The following is an 18,673-nucleotide window of genomic DNA, read 5'->3' as shown; positions in this document are numbered from 1 at the left end:
GGTAGTCAAAACTGTGCAACGCATCACTGCCATCAAGGACATATACACAGAATGGTGCTGTAAAAGGGCCAGTAATATCTCACCCACCCTGCTCATAGACCGTTTGTCCCACTCCCATCAGGCTACATAACATCCACGATAGGACCATCAGACTCAAAAACAGTTACTTTCCCCAAGTAGTAAGGATGATAAACACCTCCACCCACTAACCCACCCCAACTATCACCATGCTATCATTTCCTGCCAGAATCATTTTATGTACAGACACTCCTGTGTTAGCATCACTTTATGAACATCTATGTATATAAACGATCTTGTCCATTTATATTGTGTTCTTTATCTTCTTGCACTTTTGTTTTGTGCTGCATCAGATCTGGAGTAACAATTAATTCATTTTCCTTTACACTTGTGTACTGGAAATTACATTAAACAACTTTCAATCTTGAATCATTTCCAGATTTGTAAGTACCATCAAACTTAAGACCATTGGGGATATTATAATTGATTCCAAGAAGATAAAGAAGCTGATGAAATAGGCCAAATAATGGCAGAGACAGTTAAACACTAAAATAAATGGAAGTATTACATTTTGGTAAGAATAGAGATGGTAAAATTAACTCAGGGGCATTGTCATCATTATGTGTCATGTCATGTGACATAGATGATCATGGTCTCATGACCATGATTGCTCTTGGTAAGTTTTTTCACAAAAGTAGTTTGCCATTGCCTTATTCTGGACAGTATCTTTACAAGATTGTTGACCCCCCCCCTCCCCCAGCCATTATCAATAATCTTCCGAGATTGTCTGTCTGGTATCAGTGGTCAAATAGCCAGGACTTGTGATATGCACCAGCTGCTTATATGACCATCTACCAAATGCTCCCATGAGAACCTATTCAGGGAGATAAACAGGTGCTACACTTTGCCCGACCTGAAGACTAGAGGAACTTACGCCTTCTATGGTAGAGACGTATCTCCACCCCACCACCCAAACACAACTCTATAAAGAAACAGGAACAGGGTATATGTGTACAACAGTTGGGTCTTTAGAAAGAGAGGCATAGGGTACAACAACAAGAGTCTTTATAAAACATTTGTTTTGTCACAACTGAAGTAATGTGCCCAGTAATTAATACAGAAGGTGACAGAAATATTTAACTCAACAGGAAACAGCTGTGGACAGAGCAGCAAAGTTAACAGTTCAGGGCACAGATCTTCTATTTGTCTAATGAAAAGTCACCAAACTTTCTATGGAATGTGTAAGTTTCCTCTGGGTGCTCCAGTTTCTTCCACAGATCAAGGACATAATGGTAAATAGGCTAATTGGTCATTGTAAATTGTCTAGCAGTTAGGTTAGCTTTAAATGGTGGGTTGGTGGCAGTGAGGCTTAAAAGGCTGGAAGAGCCTATTCCACACTGTATCTCTAAATAAAGAAATAAAACATTAGTTATCTTTGTCTCTCTGCAGATGATGTCTGATCTGCTGTGTTATTTCTGGCATATTCTGTTTTTATTTCACATTTCCAGCTTTTCACCTTACAATGGCTGTATGCCATTGTGGACATCACACTTCGGGAAAGAAACAATGAATTTAGAGGGAGCACAGATTTATCAAAATTATTCCAGGGGTGAACTTGATTTATGTGGAGAAGATAGAGAAGGCCGTGGAAGTCTCCTGGGAATAAAAGAGGTTATGAAGAGATCCAATAAAGGTTTTAAAATTATGGAGGGTATAGGCAGAGTGGATAGAGAGAAACATTGATGGCAGATCAAGAACCAGAGACAAAGGATGGAAGGGCTTAGCAAAAGTAACATGAGGAATTTTTTTTTCCATAGTGAATGGGTAGGGTCTGGAAAAGTGCGAATCAGTGGAGTGGAGGGATATTTATTTCTAGTGTTCTAAGGAGATCTGAATATGTACCTGAAAGCAAAGTATCTGTAGGGTTAGGAGGATGAAGTGAGTACATGGGGTTGGATCGATCACTCTTACAACGGGTTAGGATGAACTCAATGGGTAACATTGCCTCCTTTGTTGCTACTTTGTCACTCTGTGATTCTGCCTGCAGCAGAAGGAAAGAACTGCATCTTATTTTATCTTTTTTTTGGTGACTTATCACAAACCTCAGTTGACATTCAGTGCATCACCAAGGATGGAGATGGATTGTTGTGAAATATATGTCCAAAAATGTTTGTGTGAACACTGATGAGGGACACTGCTGAGGTCCTGAAGGATGGGGAAGCAATTTTCCTCCTTGGTTCATTGCATCTGCAACAGTGCCATGATTGGTTGAAGGAGCAGGTATGTGACACACAGGTAGCCAGGTCATTGGGGAGGACAGGGGTTAAAGCAAATTGACTATGGCTACTTCAGGTGCCAATCTGCAGAATTAATGGCTGCCATTGTTGACCTTTAACGTATTGACATTGGTGTTCCCCAGTTTGTGAATTAGGTGTTTGTCTTTGTCTTAGAAGCTATATACCTCAAGTAGCCATGGAAGGGCAGCATGTAGTCCAATTTCACCCTAAGATTGTTCAGAATAGTCATAGTTTTACTGGGCATGAATGATGATGCATTTCAAAGTTAGCTAGGAGAAAGACCTGGAGGGGCACCTGCAGGTGGTAGTGTCCCATTTCCTTTGCCCTTTTTGGCAGTAAAGTTTTTGGGTCTGAAATGTGCTGCTGTTGTAGTGTAAGTAACCAAGCACAGCATGTTGAAAATCCGGCCATATTGTGCCTAATTGAAACCAATTGAATGGTGAAAGGTCTGGATAGAGTGACGTGGAGAGGATATTTTCTATGGTGGGAGAATCTCAGACCAGTGGACACAGCCTCAAGGTAGAGGGATATCCTCTTAGAACGGAGATGAGGAGGAATTTCCCCAGAGAGTGGTGGATCTGTGGAATTCATTGCCACAGGCAGCTGTAGAGGACACATCATTACGAATATTTAAGGCAAGGTTGATAGATTCTTGATTGGTCAAGGCATGAAGGGACGCGGGGAGAAGGCAGGAGATTGGAGCTGAAAGGAATAATGGATCAGCCATGATGAAATTGTGGAGCAGACTCAATGTGCCAAATGGCCTCATTCTGCTCCTATATCTTACAGTGATACAGAATATCGAGATAAGCAGTCAAATCAACAAAAGAATCTGATGTCGTTGTGGCTTTATTTGACATTTTTTTTCTTTGATCACACACCTTGGACCTCTCAGGCAGGAAGTCACTCAGTTGCCATGTCTACCTTTCATTACCTAAGTAATGTGCTCCAGTAGTATCTTGAAACTTTTCCTAGAACTGAACTAATGTGTACAAGCTGGCTTTTTGGCCACATGCTTCCTTGCTGATGTGTTCCTTTCCTTCTGGACTCTGCAGCGCCATATACCTAGTGGTGCTCCTCTCCCATGGAATAACATCATCCAGTAGAAGCCCTGCAATGTCAGCTACAAATCCCACAGTGACCTCATCAGCAAGAGCACAGCAGAGAAGCCTCCAGATCTTCCGTGAAACTATTTGTTAGGCTCTGGTGTCTCGAACTTTTTTGCATCTTACTGATCAATTCTCACTTATAACAATGAGCCTCCATTAAAGGTGTTTGTAATGCTAAATATTGTAGTTGGGTGAAGGGGAGAATCTATGGCTGTATCAGCTCAGTTCTCAACAGACCACTGTGTATTATGCATCACTATTCTCTCAGAATATTACAGGCAATATTTGTTAGCCTCCCATGTAAAGAATGTTTCTACTACCTTTGATTTTCTGGCTATATCCTTCAAGCCTTCTTAATTAGTTAGAAGAGCTGACCAATCATTTCTTACCAACACTGTTGCTACATAACCCATTAAACTGAAGACAGAGGTATTTATTTTCTTTAAAAAATGGTGCAATTTAGTTTAGTTTAATTCTATGAGCTCAGATTTCCTTTAATATCGTACTGTGCATGTAATATATCTTACGAACATGAAGTCAAGGATTGTATTAGTGAAATTATTTTTTAATATACGCTAAACTCATGGAACCTAGCAATAATGGAGTCTTAAGAAAACAGTGCACTGTGCCAAGTCAGATTAAGATTCATTTATTTATCTCATGTGCATAACCAGTGACAATATGTTTCTAATTAGACCCATACATTGAATTTGATACAGTGACTAAAAACTTTTAAAAGTTACACAGATGCTTAGAAGGAAATGTTCCTTCTGGTTTAGAAGAACTGTTGGGAATTTCATCTTGTTAGCTAACTTGTCAGATTTAATTTCGGCTAGAAGCATTAAATTGTCTCTCTATTAGTGAGTTCAGGGGAGTTTTATGATTTACTCGATGTAAGGACCAAGCTGGCCCCTCAGCCTTACACTGGCCATGGTGCAGTGCAATTCGTTTGAATGTGGTTGCCAATCTTCGTTAGAAGGTAATGCTGGACAGGATTCTTGGTGACTTTGCTTCTTTGATAAAGATTGTTAGGGGTGGTATTGAGGGTGGTGATGGGATGTGGTTGCTGGGGAAAGTTGGTAAGGATGTGCATCTACAGACCTGCTCACCACTCAGATTATTTGCAGATGGTCATAGAACTGAAGCGCCGTGGCTAATGAAAGACACAGGACCATAAGAAGGTAGTACAGCTGCAATGGCACCACAGGGGTTGAGCCCAGGTGGTGGGCTGTGCACAATCTGGCATCTCTGATCCTATGAAGGAGATACATGTGAATCCTTCGGAATTAATTGTCAGATGCCGTTTGTGGGAATTAAGTAGTCAATCAGATTGTGAGTTACCTTTTAAGCATTTTCCATCACATGTGATGAGAGCTAATTCTCAAATACATTGTTTCTAAATTTATTTATTTGGCAATACAGGGTGGAGTAGGCCCTTGCAGCCCTTCTAGAAACACCATCCCAGCAAAGTCACAACCCTGATTAACCCTAACCTAATCACAGGACAAGTTACGATGACCAATTAACCATCCAGTGTGTCTTTGGACTGTGGGAAGAAACTGGATCATCTGGGAGGAAGCCAATGCATTCCAAGGGGAGGATGTATAGAGATTCCTTACAGAACATCTCCAGAATTGAACTCCGAACTCCAGAACACCCCCAAGCTGTAAGAGCGTCACTCTAACCTCTACGCTACTGTAGTGCACATAATAATGTTTAATGACTGTCATAAACTTTTATAAGCATTTAATAAATGTTAAACTATAACCACATTTTATTGTGAATGTTGCTTACATCTAATTTACTCTATCCTCTGCATACCCTGCCCAAGAGATTGGTTCAGCTAAATACCTAGAGACCAATTGGATGGTTAAATTAACCTGAAATTGGCAAGTTGATTGTTGAAATAGAAATAGAGCTTTCAGGCATTGAATATAACAATTACCTGAACAATCAAGTTACAAATACACCACTCTTAAAGGCACATGAAGGTTAACAAAGGCGATCAAAGCTTTACATTTTAGTGTGTATTTGAATAATTACTTTGGCTATTACAAGTCATAGGAAAGTACAGCACAGAAACAGACCCTTCATCCCATCTAGTTCATGCTGAATCCATGGAAGCTGCCTACCCCCATACCTTTCCAAACCCCTACCATCCACGTACTTATCCAAACTTCACTTAAGCATTGGAATCGACCTCTCATCCACTACCTCTGCTGGCAGCTCATTCCATAGCCTCACAGCTCTTTGAATGAAGAATTTTCCCCTCATGTCCCACCCAACACACAGCAGAAAATCTACAGATGCCGGAAATCCAAGCAACAGACACAAAATGCTTGAGGAACTCAGCAAGCCAGGCAGCACATGTGGACAAGTGTAAACAGTTGAGGTTTTGGGCCAAGACCATTCATCGGGACAGGAAAAAAAAAGAAAAGTCAAAGTAAGGTGAGGTGGGGGAAGAAGGACAAGGTGGCAGGTGATAGGTGAAACCAGGAGGGGGGGAGGGGTGAAGTAAAGAGCAAGGACGATGAATGGTGAAAGAGGTAAAGGACTGGAGAATGGAGAATCTGATACGAGAGGGTAAAGATCTCCTGCTGGTCACTTATTTCAATTCTACTTCCCATTCCCATTTCAACATATTAGTCCAAGGCCTCCGCTACAGCAGTGATGAGGCCATACTCAGGTTGGAGGAGGAGAACCTTACTTTCTGTCTGGGTAGCCTCCAACCAGATAGCACGAGCGTCAATTTCTTGAGCTTCTGGTAATTGCCCTTCCCGTCATCATTCGCCATTTCCGTTTCCCTCGCTTACCTTATCTCCTTACCTGCCCATCATCTCCCTTTGGTGCTCCACCCCTTCCCTTTATTCCATGGTCGCATGCTCTTACAGTGGGACTTCTACATACTGATTGAGGAAGCTTTCCTGAACACATGTGACAAACTCTATCCCATCTGGTCCTTTTGCAGTATGGGAGTCCCAGCCAATATGTGGAAAGTTAAGATCACCTACTATAACAATCTTATGTTTCTTACAACAGTCTGTGATCTCTCTACAATTTGCTCCTTTAAATCCTTCAGACTGTTGGGGGGGGTTTGTAATATTGCCCCATTAATGTGGTCATACCTTTCTTATTTCACAGTTCCACCCATAATGCCTCACAAAATGAGTTCTCCAGTCTGTCCTGATTGAGCACTGCCGTGACATTTTCCTTGATTAGTAACACCATCCGTCCTGCTCTGTCACATCTAAAACAAAGGAACCCCAGAATATTGAGCTGCCAGTCGTGTTTTTTCTGCTAACAAGTCTCATCAATGACTGCAATATCAGAACATCATTTCATGCTGTACTCAAATTAATATTGATATTTAATATGCAAATCATTTTCATACTCCTCTGGGCACATAATTTTGTACCTACATTCCAAATAAGAGAAGACAGTGAAATAAATATTTATATATAATCTTTAAAACTGTAATCTTTTGCAGCTTATTTATTGGTTATACAGAAGATATCATTTACATATTAAGATTAGTATTTTAATGATTAACATCATTTTTTGGAAACATGGTCATCTTAGGATGGCCATTGTTGTAGCGGGCCAGTATTAGAGTGGGGAAGAATACGTACACGATGCTGGAAGAACTCAGCAGGTCAGGCAGCATCCGTGAGAAAAGAGTAGCCAACGTTTCGGGCTGAGACCCTTCATCAGGAATGGGGGGGAAGAGAGGGCCGAAGCCCAATAATAGAGGGGAGGGGGAAGGGATAGAGGCGCCAGGTGAAGAACCAATCAGAGGAAGGATAAAAGAGGGAGGGGATAAGCATAAAAGAACTGTAGAGATAAAGGAGCAGAAAGTTGAAAGGGGAAAGGGGCAGAGAGGGATCTTCTACAAACCCACTGACTCCCATAACTATTTTGACTATACCTCTTCCCACCCTGCCCAATGCAAAAATTCCATTCCCTATTCCCAGTTCGTCCATCTCTGCTACATCTGCTCCCAGGATGAGGCTTTCCGTTCCAGGACTTCTCAAATGTCCTCTTTCTTTCAGGATCGTGGTTTCCCTTCTGGCGTCATCAAAGATGCCCTCACCTGCATCTCCTCCACTTCCCACACTTCAGCCCTTAACCCATCCTCCCGTCACCACAACAGGGACAGGGTTCCCCTTGTCCTCACCTACCACCCCACCAACCTCCAGATCCAACACATTGTCCTCCGCAACTTCCGCCACCTTCAACAGGACCCCACCAGCAAGCACATCTTTCCCTTCCTGCCCCTCTCAGCTTTTCGCAGGGACCGTTCCCTCCGCGACTACCTGGTCCACATGTCCCTCCCCACAGAACTCCCACCTGGCACTTATCCCTGCAAGCGCAAATGCTACACCTGTCCCCACACCTCCCCCCTTACCACCATTCTGGGCCCCAGACAGTCCTTCCAGGTGAGGCAACACTTCACCTGCGAGTCTGCTGGAGTCGTCTATTGCATCCGGTGCTCCCGATGCGGCCTCCTCTACATCGGCAAGACCCGACGCAGATTGGGGGACTGCTTTGTCGAGCACCTCTGCTCCGTCCGTCACAATAGACAGGACCTCCCGGTTGCCACCCACTTCAACTCTGCCTCTCATTCCCATCTGGATATGTCCATACATGGCCTCCTTTACTGCCATGATGAGGCCAAACTCAGGTTGGAGGAGCAACACCTGATCTACCGTCTGTGTAGCCTCCAGCCTGGTGGAATGAACATTGAATTCTCCAATTTCCGGTAATTCCCTCCCCCTCCCCCTCCCCTCCCCCCCCCCCCGCATCCTAGGTCCCTCTCTGCCTCTCTCCCCTTTCACCTTTCTGCTCCTTTATCTCTACAGTTCTTTCATGCTTAGCCCCTCCCCCCTTTATCCTTCCTCTGATTGGTTCTGCAGCTGCAGCTCAACGACCTTCAGTTCTAACAGGAAAATGAAGAGGTGATAGATGGGAGGTACAGGGAGATAGTCACCCCTAAGTTGCAGGAGGCGGGTACCAGGGTAACTGTCAGGAGAGGGAAAGGAAATAGACAGCCAGAGCAGAGTACCTCTGTGGCTATTCTCTCAATGATCAGTAAACCGCTTTGGATAATGCCGAGAGGCACGATCTTCTAGGGGGAGCCGCCATAAGTCTGGTGCTGTGGCTCAGAAGGGAAGGAGGGGTAGAAGGGTACTGCAGTAGTGATTGGGGATTCCATCATAAGAGGAGAAGACACAAAATTCTGTAGGTGTGAAAAAGACACGCTGATGGTATGTTGCCTCCCGGGGGAGAGTCAGGGACGGATTGGATTATGTACATGGTATCCTAAAGGGTCAGGGAAGTCATAGTACATATTGGTACAAACGACATAGATAAGTAAAAGGATGAGGTCTTGAAGAGAGAATTTTGGGAGTTAGCCGAAAGGCGGATCTCCAGTATAGTACATAGAACATAGAAATCTGCAGCACATTGCAGGCCCTTCGGCCCATAATGTTGTGCCAACCATGTAACCTACTCTAGAAACTGCCTAGAATTTCCCGACCGCATAGCCCTCTATTTTTATAAGCTCCATGTACGTATCTAAAAGGCTTTTAAAGGATCCTATTGTACCCACTTCCACCACCGCCATTGGCAGTGCATTCTACACACCCACCACTTTTTGTGTGAAAAACTTATCCCTATTTCCAAGCACCTTAAAACTATGCCCCCTTGTGTTAGCCATTTCAGCCCTGGGAAAAAGTCGCTGGCTAGCCACACGATCAATGCCCCTCATCATTTTTTACACCTCTATCAGGTCATCTCTCATCCTCCAACGCTCCAAGTAGAAAAGGCCAAGTTTACTTAATCTGTTCTCATAAGATATGCCCTTCAATCCAGGCACCATCCTTAAAAATCTCTGCACACTCTATAGTATCTACACCCTTCCTGTAGTGAGGTGACCAGAAATGAATACACTACTCCAAATGGCATCTGACCAAGGTCTTATATAGCTGTGACACTACCTCATGGCTCTTAAACTCAATCCCACTGTTGATGAATGCCAGCACTAGGAAGGATGATGGCAAGACAGCAATGGCTGGAATTTTTGGGAGCAATTTAGAAGGCACAGGATATACGCATCCCAAAGAAGAAGAAATATTCTAATAACAGGATGTTGCAACCGTGACTGACAAGGGAAGTCAAAGACAACATAGAAGCAAAACAGAGGGCATATAATGAAACAAAAATTAGTTAGAGGATTGGGAAGCTTTTAAAGCCAACAAAAAGGCAACTAAAAAGCTATTTGAAGGGTAAAGATGAAATTTTTTTTCAGATATATAAAGAATAAAAAAGTGATGTGAGTAGATATTGATTGGGACTAGGGAAATGGTGAACAAACTAAATAAATTGAAAATGCATTCATTTTCACTCTGGTGGACTCTAACAATATGCCAGAAGTTTGACAGTGACAGGAGGCAGAAGTGAGTGCAATTGGTATTATTAGGGAGAAGGTGCTTGGGAAGCTGAAAGGTCTGAAGGTAGGTAAGTCACCCGGATCAGATGGACTACAGCCCAGGGTTCTGAAGGAGGAGACTAGGAAGATTGTGGAGACATTGGGAATGATCTTTCAAGAATCACTAGATTCTGGCATGGTTCTAGTGGACAGGAAAATTGCAAATACCACACCACTCTTCAAGAGAGGAGGAAAGCAGAAGAAGGGAAATAAATTATAGGCAAGTTAGCTTGACCTCAGTGGTTGGGAAGATGTTGGAGCCTGTTGCTCAGAATGAGTTCTCACCATACTTGAAGACATGTGATAAAATAGGCCAAAGTCAGCATGGTTTCCTCAAGGGAAAATCTTGCTTGACAAATCTATTCAAACCTTTTGAGGAAATAACAAGCAAAAGTTGTGTATTTGGATTTTCAGAAAGCCTCTGACAAGGTATCATACTTGAGGCTGCTTAACAAGATGAGAGCCCATGGTATTACAAGAAAGGTAGCAGCATGGATAATGCATTGGCTGATCTGCAGGAGACAAATAGTGGTAATAAAAGAGGAGGTCCTGCAAGGAGAATTTGGGGAGTTAGGTGCAAAGTTGAAGGACAGGATCTCCAGGGTTGCAATCTCAGGATTGCTACCTGTGCCACGTGCTAGTGAGGCTAGAAATAGGAAGATGATGCAGCTAAATACGTGGCTAAGGTGTTGGTGCAGGAGGGAGGGCTTCATGTTTCTGGACAATTGGGCCTTGTTCCAGGTAAGGTGGGACCTGTTCCGACAGGACGGGTTGCATCTGAACTGGAGGGGGACTAACATCCTTGTGGGAAGGTTTGCTGTTGTTGCTCTGGGGGGTTTAAACTAGATTTGTAGGGGGAGGGGAACCAGAGTGTTAGAGCAGATAGTGAGGTGGAGGAGGATAAAGGTCATGCGAGAGCTGCAAGTATAGTGCATGGAGTAAAACCAGATCTAACATATAAAGAGGCTTAAAATCGCTTAAAATCTTTTACAGTTAATCGTCAAATCACAGAAATTTTTAAAGACCATGGTACTAAGATATCTGACCATTCTGAAATTAACAATGTATTTAAAGACTTTTACCTTAAGTTGTACCAGTCTGACTCTTCTTCAGATGATAACTATATGAATGCTTTTTTCAGTAATATCAATATTCCTACATTGTCCACTGATAGCCTAACACAGTTAGATCAGGCTATTTCCAATGAAGAAGTGGCTGAGGCTATATGGGCTTTACATTCTGGTAAGACCCCAGGACCTGATGGCTTTCCTGGGGAGTTTTATAAAACTTTCACCACGTTACTTACACCTTATTTATCCTCTGTTTTATCAGAGTCCTTTAAATCAGGTAAACTCCCTCAATCTTTTTATGAAGCTTTTATTTCTCTTATTCTTAAAATAAAAATCCAGCTGAATGTTCTTCATACAGACCGATTTCTTTATTAAATGTTGATGCAAAAATTTTATCCAAAATCTTAGCTCGAAGACTTGAAAATATTTTATCATCTATTATATCACATGACCAGACAGGATTATTAAAAATCATTACTCACTGTTTAATATATGTTGGTTATTGAATGTGATATATTCACCATCCAAAAAAATATCAGAGTGTATATTATCCTTAGATGCAGTGTTACGGATTCAAGCAACAATAAATATATGAGTTAGGCAGGGGTTCTTATAACCAATAACACATTTATTAAAAACTGAAAACAAACCCCCCAAAAGTAAACAAACCACTCACATAACCGGAAATCAGCTGCTGTGCGGCAGCTTAAACAGTTCTTAAAGCAATGAAGCTTAAACAGTTCTTAAAGCGATGTTGCAAAAACAGTTCTTCAAAGTAGTATTGCAAAAGTTCAAAATGCTCACAGTCCATTTAAGGGAGAGACTTTTTAAGATGATTTAAATTCTCTTTCACGTCGTGATGTTGCAATTCCCAGGCGAACTACTTTTCCCACGAAGATGGAGATGGAACAGCTTAAAGGCACTGACCTTTCCTTTTCAAAACTGTTTCCAATCCTTTCTGCTATTTCACAGGGATTAACATGTGAACGGTCAACGAATTCCTTCCGATTGAGGATCAACCAAGGTTGAACCTGTTTCACCATCGAAATCGATTTCCCTCGATCTTTTAACTCCCAAACTCCGATCTTCACTCTCCACTGATTCTCAACTAGCAGTATTGTAAAGAAACTGCTGGCAATGACCTTTTAAACTTTAGGCATTAGATAAAACTTCATCCTTCAACTAAGCTGCATCATAACATTAAGTCACGCAGTGGCATGAAGTCAACATGGCAAATCCAGCCACGAACTGCCCCTCCTCACAGGGAGGGGTCCTCCTTTTATACCTTGTAAAAAAAACCTATCACATGACCTCTACTGGCAGGAAAATGATGTCACTCCACCATCACAAGACCATTACATCAAGTCCAGTATAGCTTCAACCCCAGTCACGTGACAAAGGTATCACCGTCATATGTCACGGGTACGTAACAGCAGAAAAAGCCTTCGATAGGATTGAGTGGAATTATCTTTTTAAGACCTTAGAAAAATTTAATTTTGGGCCCAATTTTATTCATTGGGTTAAATTAATTTACTTGTCTCCTACCGCTCAGGTTATTACTAACTTTCAAATCTCTAAGCCCTTTAAATTACAGCAGGGAACTAGACAAGGTTGCCCTCTTAGTCCTTTACATTTTGCTTTAGCTATAGAGCCCTTAGCAATAGCACTTCGAGAATCGAAGGATATTTCTGGATTACTAAGTGAAGGTATGACTCATAAAATTTCGTTATACACTGATGATATTTTACTTTTTATCTCTAACACTGAAACTTCTTTACCTTCGGTTCTTTCCTTAATTTCCCAGTTTAGTTCTTTCTCAGGATATAAATTGAACTTACATAAAAGTGAGCTATTTCCTTTAAATGACCTAATGTCATCAAACGCCAAATTTCCATTCCAAGTTGTTACAAGTTAATTAACATATCTAGGCATAACAATTACTAAAAACTTTAAGAATTTATTTAAAGAAAACTTAAACCCCTTATTGAATTATGTGAAAAAGACGCTTTCTAAATGGTCTCCTCTTTCTTTATCCCTAATTGGCTGAATTAATTCAATTAAAATGAAGATTCGTCCTAAATTTTTATATCTTTTTCAGGCCTTACCTACTTTTATTCCTAAGACCTACTTTGATTCTTTAGATTCAATTTTAACATCTTATATTTGGAATAATAAACAAGCTTGTTTAAGTAAAGTTTACCTACAAAGAAATAAAGAGATGGGTGGATTAGCCCTAGCCAATTTTAGGTTTTGCTATTGGGCTGCCAATATAAGGAATATTACTTTCTGGTCCTATTATATTTATTGTAAAGATTGCCCATCATGGGTCTCCTTAGAAGTTAATTCTGTAAGAAATTCCTCTATTGTCTCTCTTCTTGGATCATACTCTTCTTTTTCAGCAAATAAAATAACAGATAACATAATTGTTAAGCAAACTTTATGGATTTGGTCTCAATTTAGGAAATTTTTTGGTTTAGTGAATTTTTCATTATCATCTCCCATTCTCCTTAATTTTTTTCTTATCCCTTCCATGACTGACAAAATCTTTAAGATCGGGATGAATTAGGTATTAAGTGTTTTTGGGACCTGTTTATCTCAGGATCTCTTGCTTCATTTGGTCAATTGTCAACTAAATTTGCACTCCCAAAAACACATTTTTACATATACCTTCAAATTAGAGATTTCTTACTTTTCCAATTAACTATTTTTCCAATAGGTCCTGATAAAAATTTACTGGATGATCTTTTAAATTTAAAACCTTTTGTTAATGGTTCTATTACTGGTATCTATAACTTGTTGATTGATTCTAGACAAGACATTTTAGATAAAATAAAAAAATGCTTGGGAGGATGACCTAAATTGTCAGATTTCTGATGATAGATGGAATAAAATTCTTAAGCGGGTTAATAAATCATCTTTCTGTGCTCATCATTCTCTTCTACAATTTAAAGTGTTTCATAGAGCTTACATTTTTTAAACAGAAGCTGTCCAGTTTTTATCCGAATGTTTCTCCACTTTGTAATAAATGCAACTCTGCTGGTGCCTCTTTAATTCATGTTTTGGTTTGGCCCTAAAATTGAAAAGTTTTGGCGGGAAGTATTTCATACCTTCTCACAACTTTTTAGGGTCCAATTTGACCCAAATCCCCTTACTGCCTTGTTTGCTATTATTGCAAATGAAGATATAACTTTAAATACTCCTAACCTAGTTTTAGTTTTAGTTTTCACCTCTCTTTTAGCAAGAAGAGCAATCTTGCTGAAATGGAAGGAGTCTACCCCTCCTACACATCTTCAATAGCTACGTGATATTATGTCTTATTTAAATTTAGTAAAGATCCACTGCTCAGTTTTAAATTCGAAACAATCTTTATATGATATCTGGGGACCTTTCCTAAATTACTTTTCCAATTTATAAAGTTTAAGAGTGCACTGACTTTTATGTATATTTTTATCTTCTCTTCTTAAGCGAATATGTTTTTTTTCCTAATTAGCCATTATCATCCATCAGCTTTTTCTTTGGTAGTTGGTAGGGGGTTGACTTTTTTATATAAAAAAAATTATTTTATGATGTATGACCTATCTTTAAATTTTTGATTACAGAGTGGCATACCTTTATGTGTTATGCTATAACATTTTGATCAATTTTATTACAATATATGAATGTACACAAGTTATGTTGAGTTGTATTTATGTGTTGCACTCTGTAAATCTTGTTTTTTTTCTTCTGAATAAAAATATTGTAAAAAGAAAGAGAGAAACATATAAAGAGGCTTTGAGGAAAGAGAAACAGAATAAAGGGTATAAAAGTAGTAAGGTAGAATGGCTGAAGTGTGTGTACTTCAATACAAGGAGCATCAGGAACAAAGATGATGAACTGAGAGCTTGGATGCATACATGGAATTATGATGTAGTGGCCATTACGGATACTTGGCTGGCACCAGGGCAGGAATGGATTCTCAACATTCCTGGATTTCAGTATTTTAAAAGGGATAGAGAGGCGGGAAAAAGGGGGAGGAGGGGTGGCATTACTGGTCAGGGATACTATTACAGCTACAGAAAGGGTGGGTAATGTAGTAGGATCCTCTTTTGAGTCAGTATGGGTAGAAGTCAGGAACAAGAAGTGAGCAGTTACTCTACTGGGGGTATTCTATAGGCCCTCTGGTAGCAGCAGAGATTCTGAGGAGCAGATTGGGAGGCAGATTTTGGAAAGGTGCAAAAATAACAGGGTTGTTATCATGGGTGACTTTAACTTCCTTAATATTGATTGGCACCTGATTAGTTCCAATGGTTTAGATGGGGCAGAGTTTGTTAAGTGTGTCCAGGATGGGTTCCTGTCACAGTATGTTGACAGGCCGACTAGGTGCAATGCCATACTAGATCCGGTATTAGGTAACGAATCGGGTCAGATCTGTCAGTGGGTGAGCATCTGGTGGACAGTGACCACCTCTCCATGGCCTTTAACATTATCATGGAAAAGGACAGAATCAGAGAGGACAGGAAAATTTTTTAATTGGGAAAGGGCAAATTATAAGGCTATAAGGCTAGAACTTGCGGGTGTGAATTGGGATGATGTTTTGCAGGGAAATGTACTATGGACTATGTAATGTGGTCGATGTTTAGGGATCTCTTGCAGGATGTTAGGGACAAATTTGTCCCGGTGAGGAAGATAAAGAATGGTAGGGTGAAGGAACCATGGGTGACAAGTGAGATGGAGAATCTAGTCAGATGGAAGAAGGCAGCATGAGAAAGCAAGGATCAGATGAGTCTATTGAGGAATATAGGGTAGCAAGAAAGGAGATTAAGAAGGGACAGAGGAGAGCAAGAAGGGGGCATGAGAAGGCCTTTGCAAGTAGGGTAAAGGAAAACCCCAAGGCATTCTTCAATTATGTGAAGAACAAAAGGTTGATAGGAGTGAAGATAGGACCAATTAGAGATAAAGGTGGGAAGATGTGCCTGGAGGCTGTGGAAGTGAGCGAGGTCCTCAATGAATACTTCTCTTCGGTATTCACCAATGAGAGGGAACATGATGATGGTGAGGACAATATGAGTGAGGTTGATGTTCTGGAGCATGTTGATATTAAGGGAGAAGAGGTGTTGGAGTTGTTAAAATACATTAGGACGGATAAATCCCCGGGGCCTGACGGAATATTCCCCAGGCTGCTCCACGAGGTGAGGGAAGAGATTGCTGAACCTCTGGCGAGGATCTTTATGTCCTCGTTGTCCACGGGAATGGTACCGGAGGATTGGAGGGAGGTGAATTTTGTCCCCTTGTTCAAAAAAGGTAGTAGGGATAGTCTGGGTAATTATAGACCAGTGAGCCTTACGTCTGTGGTGGGAAAGCTGCTGGAAAAGATTCTTAGAGATAGAATCTACGGGCATTTAGAGAATCATGGTCTGATGAGGGACAATCAGCATGGCTTTGTGAAGGGCAAATCATGTCTAACAAGCCTGGTAGAGTTCTTTGAGGAGGTGACCAAGCATATAGATGAGGGTAGTGCAGTGGATGTGATCTACATGGATTTTAGTAAGGCATTTGAAAGGAACCACAAGGTAGGCTTATTCAGAAAGTCAGAAGCCATGGGATCCAGGGAAGATTGGCCAGGTGGATTCAGAATTGGCTTGCCTGCAGAAAGCAGAAGGTTGTGGTGGAGGGAGTACATTCGGATTGGAGGGTTGTGACTAGTGGTGTCCCAAAAGGATCTGTTCTGGGACCTTCTTGTGATTTTTATTAAAGACCTGGATGTGGGGGTAGAAGGGTGGGTTGGTAAGTTTGCAGATGACACAGAATTTGGTGGTGTTGTGGATATTGTTGAGGATTGTCAAAGATTGCAGAGAGACATTGATAGGATGCAGAAGTGGGCTGAGAGGTGGCAGATGTAGTTCAACCCAGAGAAGTGTGAGGTGGTACACTTTGGAAGGACAAAGTCTAAGGCAGAGTACAAAGTAAATGGCAGAATACTTGGTAGTGTGGAGGAGCAGAGGAATCTGGGGGTACATGTCCACAGATCCCTGAAAGCTGCCTCACAGGTAGATAGGGTAGTTAAGAAAGCTTATGGTGTGTTAGCTTTCATAAGTCAAGGGAGAGAGTTTAAGAGTCGCAAGGTAATGATGCAGCTCTATAAAACTCTGGTTAGGCTGCACTTGGAGTACTGTGTCCAGTTCTGGTCGCCTCACTAGAGGAAGGATGTGGAGGCATTGGAAAGGGTACAGAGGGGATTTACCAGGATGCTGCCTGATTTAGAGAGTATGCGTTATGATCAGAGATTAAGGGAGCTAGGGCTTTACTCCCTGGAGAGAAAGAGGATGAGAGGAGACATGATATACAAGATATTAAGAGGAATAGATAAGGTGGACACCCAGCGCCTTTGCTCAATACAAGAGGACATGGCTTTAAGGTAAGGGGTGGAAAGTTCAAGGGGGATATTAGAGGAAGGTTTTTTACTCAGAGAGTGGTTGGTGCGTGGAATGCACTGCCTGAGTCAGTGGTGGAGGCAGATACACTAGTGAAATTTAAGTGACTACTAGACAGGTATATGGAGGAATTTAAGTTGGGGGGTTATATGGGAGGCAGGGTTTAGGGTTGGCACAACATTGTGGGTCGAAGGGCCTGTACTGTGCTGTATTGTTCTATGTTCCGTAGGTTGTTAAGGAGAGAGCACTATGCGGCATACAGCATGCAACATTCACTAACTACAAGCACTACTACACTACTGCTCCAGACGCTTCTCACACACCCTCTGAGCAAATACTCTACTCGCACACTGCCAGCTGGCCTTCTCAACAGAGGGTGGAAAGAGGAGCCGAGTGTGTAAGCCTCCTCCTGCCAGTCCAGAGCCTCTCCACCACCAAGACGCCTGCAGTGCCTCCCCAGGGCCACACGCGGAAACTGGGTATCTTACAGTCCCAGGCTAAACTACAGGGGATCTCGGAGCAGCAGTGGGCCCCAGAGATGTGGCGTGCAGGCCCACCACTGTGTGGATACGCCCTGGCGCCTGTCAACCACTGTCCCAGCTATGGGTAAATAGCCACACTGCCTTGTGGTAGCTGTCGAGACTGGTAGCTGACAGAAAAGCAACGTGCTGGCGACACGCAATAAGCGGGCCTTAACAGACCAAGGACCCGGCAACCTCCTGCAGCCAAAATGTGGGACCAATTGTCCTGGGTTCACCCTTGCCACCGGGATTTACCTCATCTGGGGATGGAGCACCCCTGTGGCACTTTAATATCTTCTTTGCGCAGGTCTCCACCCCTGACGATGGTGAACAATACCCGAACCTTACATACGGTTGAAGTCTGACGGCAATGGGGCATCTGGCAATGGGAGCAGGTACAAATGGACTGGGAGCTTCTAGTCAGAACCCTGCACGGCAGTGGCACAGGGTATTTGGTTGCTAGCAGCTGGGACTGTGTGGCGGCTGTTTTCAGCCGATCCCTGAGCGACTGAGCAGCCCTATTTAGGGACCGTGTTGCTCACGCCAATTGTGGAAGGGCCTTGAAAAGGTGGCCTAAAAATTGCTCATTCAATCACTCACCTGGATAGGTTACCGTGTCTATCGGGCTATTCCACTATTGCGGTTGAAATAAGAAACAATACAACTTAAAACTGGCAACATGGAATGTAAGGTCTCTCCTGGACTTGTATGGCTTCTCTGACAGACCTCACCGGAGAACAGCCTTGATCGCTGCTGAGCTG

At 42.1% G+C, this 18,673-nt stretch overlaps 1 protein-coding gene across 1 annotated transcript in view; it reads left to right on the top strand.

Moving 5' to 3' along the window:
• LOC132393598 (uncharacterized) overlaps positions 1 to 18,001 on the top strand; it is a 115,487-nt gene extending 97,486 nt beyond the window's left edge. Inside the window, exon 3 of the mRNA XM_059969051.1 lies at positions 17,621 to 18,001. Within this exon, the coding sequence (XP_059825034.1) occupies positions 17,621 to 18,001 (381 nt within the window). The remainder of the gene's footprint in view (positions 1 to 17,620) is intronic.
• Positions 18,002 to 18,673: the final 672 nt, after the last annotated feature.

This window comes from Hypanus sabinus, chromosome 4, assembly GCF_030144855.1.
Source record: "Hypanus sabinus isolate sHypSab1 chromosome 4, sHypSab1.hap1, whole genome shotgun sequence".
Classification (NCBI taxonomy): Eukaryota; Metazoa; Chordata; class Chondrichthyes; order Myliobatiformes; family Dasyatidae; genus Hypanus; species Hypanus sabinus.
Note: the sequence above shows the minus strand (reverse complement) of the source record. Positions and strands in the feature narration are given on the sequence as shown.